Source organism: Ictalurus furcatus, chromosome 8 (genome assembly GCF_023375685.1).
Source record: "Ictalurus furcatus strain D&B chromosome 8, Billie_1.0, whole genome shotgun sequence".
Taxonomy (NCBI): domain Eukaryota; kingdom Metazoa; phylum Chordata; class Actinopteri; order Siluriformes; family Ictaluridae; genus Ictalurus; species Ictalurus furcatus.
In genome coordinates this window covers 22,290,480-22,296,479 of record NC_071262.1, presented here as the reverse complement: position 1 = coordinate 22,296,479, position 6,000 = coordinate 22,290,480, and the positions used below count along the sequence as shown (strand labels likewise).

The following is a 6,000-nucleotide window of genomic DNA, read 5'->3' as shown; positions in this document are numbered from 1 at the left end:
AAATGCTGTGATAAGAGTAATAAGAGTCTTGGGACATCCTGCTTCACTCACACACACAAGCACAGCTCTGGAAAGCCAATTATTTTTTATTCACACTTGGACAAGCTGAGCCGCGCTCATAGTGAGCGTCAAAAACAGTGAGACATTTAAGACTTCATTCCGGTTGTAAACTCACTTTTATTGGAAAACAGAGCAGTGGAATGTAGTCACTACCCGCGAGCTGAAACTCTGATCTACAGAAGAAAGCAACAGGCTCACAGAGATTTATGAAAAACAGAGGATTGGGTTAGATCACAGAAGTATATCACTGTTCTACATACTCAGAGGAGTTGCGTATACGCTCGGTGACGAAGATACAAGGGAGGTCAGCATCATATGCGTGCGTGAGTGCGACTGAGAGAGTGAGAGTGTGAGTGTGAGAGAGACTGTTCTTGGCTTTGGAGTCTAAAACCCGTATTGGTAAATGGCACACTTATATAGCGCTTCTATCCAAAGCACTTTACACTGTGTCTCATTCACCCATTCACACACACACACACTCATACCAATGGTAGCAGAGCTGCCATGCAAGGTGCTAACTTGCCATCAGGAGCAACTTGGGGTTCAGTGTCTTGCCCAAGGACACTTCGGCATGTGGAGTCATGTGGGCCGGGAGTCGAACCGCCAACCCTACGATTAGTGGACGACCCGCTCTACCACCTGAACCACAGCCGTAGTATTCACTGTATTACTCCAGCATTTAAAAAACAAAACAAAAAAAACCACAAGCTAGTGGTGAAAATGAACGGAAATATTTGCACATTTAAGCAGTTATCCAATCAGCCAATCAAGTGGCAGCAGCACAATGCATAAAATAACACCGATACAGGTGAAGAGCTTCAGTTAATGTTCACAGCAAACATCAGAATGAAGAAAATGTGTGATCACTGTGGCATGGTTGTTGGTGCCAGATGGGCTGATTTGAGTATTTCAGAAACTGTTGATCTCCCGGGAATCTACAGCTATCATGGGTACAGACTCACCCAAACTCGACAGTTGAAGATTAGAAAAGAAAAAATAATAATAAAAATCACCTGGTCTTTTTCCCAGTCTTCAACTTTCGAGTTTTGGTGAGCCTGTACCCATGATAGCCTCAGATTCTTGCTCTTGGCTGACAGGAGTGGGACCTGATGTGGTCTTCTGCTGTTGCAGTTCATCCACCGCAAGGTTCGAGGTGTTGTGTGTTCCGAAATGCTTTTGTGCTCATCACGGTTGTAAAGAGTGATTATTTGAGTTATTGTAGACTTCCAGTCAGCTCAGACCAGTCTGGTGATTCTCCTTGGATCTCTCACATCAACAAGGTGTTTCGTACCCAGCTTCACCCTGCAGACCCATCACACACAAGATGTTTTTTGTTTTTCGCACCATTCTGTGTAAACTCTAGAGACTGGTGTGTGTGAAAATCCCAGGAGAAAATACCAGCAGTTTGTGACATACTTAAACCAGCCAATCTGGCACAAACAACCAGCGCTGTTGCCACATGATTAGCTGATTGGATAACTGCATAAATGAGCACATGTACAGGTCTTAATGATAATGATGATGAGTCTTTATTGATCACATACAGCATAGTGAAATTCTTTTCTTCGCATACCCCAGAATGTCAGGAAGCTGGGGTCAGAGCGCAGGGTCAGCCATGATACAGCATCCCTGGAGCAGAGAGGGTCAAGGGCATTGCTCAAGGGCCTAACAGTGGCAGCGCTGGGGCTTGAACTCCGACCTTCTGATCAGTAACTCTAACCCAGAGCCTTAACTGCCAAGCCACCGCTGCCCCTAATAAAGTGGACGGTGTACAAAAAAAAGAAACATTGTTTTTCTTTCTGCAAATTATATTATACACATATTTATATATATATATATATATATATATATATATATATATATATATATATATATATATATATTTGTGGGTTATTTGTAGCAGTCATTTTATATAGGGTAAACTTCCAGGCCCGTTAAAATCTGACATGTCAGTAATTTCTTTTTTATGTAATGTGTGTGTTGGAGTTTAGAAAGATTACAAGCAGGAATTCCAAGCTGAAGAGGCCTTTTCTTTTGGGGTTTTTTTTCGGAAGTCAGAAATGTCAAGTTAATACCTTTAGTAGAATGCAGCATTCATAAAAGGAATTTATAGAAGGAAAAATACAGAGTAATCTTTTCAGAGGCTGGAATGCACAAATCCATAAGATATTACTGACACGACAGATTTGGACAGGACGAATATCCCAGAGATTATCCAGCCGGTCATAATTGTAGTCCCACCTCCTCATGAGAAACTAATCCAATCCGAATTCAAATTTCGAAAGAGTTTGGCTGCAAGGAAAAGTGACACCCTGAGCAAAAATAGTAAATGAAAATAGCTGAAAAATCTGCGTTTTGGAAAAAGTCAGTAACCTTCTAATCGTACCCAGCGACTAACCGTAACACCCCTACTTTAATCACATTAGCGGGTAATACGTTTATTAAAGTGGTACATGCTGATAAATAATACAGGCTGCATTTTATATAATACACATATTGATATTTATTTCACAAAGACAGTCAGGGTCTGGTGGAAACGTAGCAATATATACTGATAGGGCAGCCATTTCAAATATTTTCCCTCATCTGTGATGAGGGATGTGTTAATGGCTCATGGGTAAATCAATCATTCTCAAAGGCTTCAAGTGCATTTTATAGCAGTCATGTACCAATATTGCTGAAACGTAGACGCGAAATCCAAGCCAAACAATCTTACGTTAGACTGCACGGTTCTTTGATATTGGACTGTCGGAGATTTAAAAAAAAAAAAAAAAAAAAAAAAAAAAGGTGAGGAAAGGATAATAAAGCAAAGTGAATCATGGATACGTAAATTAGTAGACCTGTCGCTTCGATTTCACTCTCTGCTGTAGTGGGGAGAGTAAGTGAGTGTGTGTGTGTGTGTGTGTGAGAGAGAGAGAGAGAGAGAGTGTGCGAGAGAGTGTATCCAAGAAGTGACCTTAGAGAATACAGTACTTGATAAGTGGGAAAGGAGGGGGGGAGAAGAAAAAAGAAAAAAAAAAAGCACACACATTAACCAATAACTCAATGAAAGTCGTGATGGGATGTGTGTTTTTTCTTCCTTGTTTGAATTTTGAGCTCGTCAAAAAAAAGTCCACAAAAAATCCAGGTCAAAGCTACTAACAAGAGTACGAAAGAAGAGGTGACCCCGATTAGCCATGACATCAACATCCCGGATGATGTCAGAGTGGTATAATTAAAGCCTCGACACCACAAGAGCAGGGAGTGGAGGAACAGCAGACGGGGAAAAAGGCGTCACTGGAAAGGAAGCAGGCGCTGAGCGCTCATGCCGTCCATCACTTCCTTAAATTGTCTGCTTTTTAATGATTAATGTACCTAATTGGCTGTGGAAATGTGAATACTGTCTCCCAAGCTATTTACCAACTGACCAAGTGATTCAAAAAAACATCAATTCCAATAAAATACACTTTTTTCCCCCCATTTAAAAAAATACATATATATACACACACACATAGATAGCACTTAGGCATTCATGATCTTGAAGTCGTCTTTTTTTTTTCTTTTTCTTTTTTTTTTTAAAGTACCTAATTTTGTGCTTTTCTCCTTACTCATGATTGCTCACCTGATTTATACTCAAAAGTCACAAGAAGTGCGACTCTGCCTCACAGTAAAAAGCCAATTCAAACCCAAAACACCCGTGTTCTCAAACGCCTGCATAAACAAACTCTTGTTTTGGAAACAAATCCTCCTCCCTGTGCTTTAAATAGATGTATAAAAGTAGTCCAGAGGCAGCTTTAAAGAAAACAAAACAAGGTTAATCACTGCTTAATATGCGCTCGATTTCCTCCAGTCTCTTCAACGCAGCCTCCCTTTTCTTTTCTATGTCTTTAATCTCTTGTGTGGATTTGCTCTTAGTCCGCTTGTCGACTTGGCCAGCATCCAGCTTCTTCTCCAGGCCACTGGAGTTTTCAGTGTGGGAGGATTTCCGCAAATTCTTCTCTCCCCCGGCGTCCTCTTCTTCCTCTCTCCGAGCATGCTTCTGTTGTTTTTCTGGTACCTCAGCCCCCTCTGCTGGTGCCAGCGGCTTTCCGGTGGCGCTCATGGCGGCCATTTTGGCGCGGACGATTGCGAGGTGGCGTTGCACGTATTCCTCGTGCGGTGCCATTTCCAGCGTCTCCTGGAGACACTGCTCTGCCCGTGCCAACTGACGCTCCTCAAAGTACACCACGCACAGGTTGTGCTTGGCCTGAACGTTTCCCGGGTCAGAACGCAGGATGCGCTCGAAGGCTTCTCGTGCACCGCGCGTGTCCTTCAGTTGGTTCATGAGAATATCACCTTTCAGGATAAGGCCCTTGGAGTGCTCAGGGTGGTGGTGCAGCAGCTCGTCCAGGATGGCCAGGGCGTCACGCTCGCGTTTCCCCTGCGCCAGAAGCAGCGCCAGATTGAAGAGGGCACTGCGGAAGCCAGGCTGCAGCGCGATGGCTTTGCGCATCCAGCGTTCCGCCACTTCATTTTCCTCAGCATCCATAGCTAGCATTCCCAGGTTGAAGTAGCCGTTGGCATCGTTGGGTTCCTCCTCTACGTAGCTCAGGAAGCGGCGGTTTGCTTCAGGGCGGAGCTTTACCTCACCTACGGTACAAGAGCATCAGGAAAAACATTCGATTAGTGATACTGGTTAACTTTCTGCACAAGATATTTGAACAAGGCCGTTCAACCCACAACCCCACCGAGACGGCCTAGCTCTAAACCCTCATTGACCACATTCATCTGGCTCACATACCACCATGGAAAACATCCGCCATTTAACTTTTGCGAGACCCGATCTTTTACACATGCAGTGTTGATGTTACTGAATGAAATCCTGCTGTGTTCTCCCCCTCGGGGTGGAACTTTAGGAAAGTGAGAAAACAGTAATCATACTCAGATGCGCACCAAAACAAACTAATCTGAGAGCGGCTGAGCGAACTGGTCTCAGACCACTTCCAAGAGCTAACTGATTGGTTCTGAACTGTCTCAGCTGTTGGAGGTGAACCAAACATGCAGAGGTGTTTTTTTGTTTGTTTTTTTTTTAGGTATCTGGTGCTAGATTGAGCAGTGAACAGCAGAAATGTCAAGGGATGAAAAAATGAGAAAATAAACACTGAACACAATATAAACCAGTTTATATAATTATTGAATCATTTTTTAGCGCTGGCGCAGTGTCGTCCACGCTCTGGTTCTCTGTAATTGGGTCATGTGTATCCTATAATAATGACAGCTACCGACTGGAGAGGGTGGAGTCTAACACGAGTTTCCTCTGAGAGACAAGAATCCAGACAAGTGCATTTCCCCCCCCGAATTGCTGCTCATGCTGCAAAGTGTAGCATAACACACTCAAAAGGAAGCGCTATCTGCCCAATTCCACATATATGAGCTCACTGGCGAGTGTCAGTGAGAATGAAAGGGGAGAGAGAGTATGCCCCTCCTACCCAGAGATATTTCTGACTGATGAATAAAAGAATTTCACAAGGTTGTCTCAGTCCCACATGACACTCAGCCAAACTTTTTTTGGTTCACTTATTTGTTCAGTAGGTTCACTATGAACCCAAGACAAACAAAAGTCTTGTTAAATCAACTTCACAGTGATTCAGACTCGACAAATAGGTGTGAAAAGCGCCCTTAAGCATGATATGACAGGACCAGGGCACTTGAATGCTCGAGCAATAAATACGTTTTCTTGCATTTGGCCCAAATTACAAATGGAACAAAAAATCTCGACAGCCAATTTTGGCTTACGATCAAACCATAAAGTCAAACAAAGAAGCTAACAGAATATTCCATGACACATTTGTTTATGATGGAAGATAAAAGAAATCACCTCCCGGTAAACATAAAAAAAACTAATCCATCAGTTACTGGTTACTGATTATTCAAAAGGTCACCTGACATTCCCCCACCCCTCCCCCTGCGAGAGTAGCACAG

At 43.1% G+C, this 6,000-nt stretch overlaps 1 protein-coding gene across 1 annotated transcript in view; it reads right to left on the bottom strand.

The window, feature by feature from the left end:
* Positions 1-1,951: 1,951 nt before the first annotated feature.
* tmtc3 (transmembrane O-mannosyltransferase targeting cadherins 3) overlaps positions 1,952-6,000 on the bottom strand; it is a 46,188-nt gene continuing 42,139 nt past the window's right edge. The window contains exon 14 of the mRNA XM_053631499.1: positions 1,952-4,668. Within this exon, the coding sequence (XP_053487474.1) occupies positions 3,854-4,668 (815 nt within the window). The 3' untranslated portion in view covers positions 1,952-3,853. The remainder of the gene's footprint in view (positions 4,669-6,000) is intronic.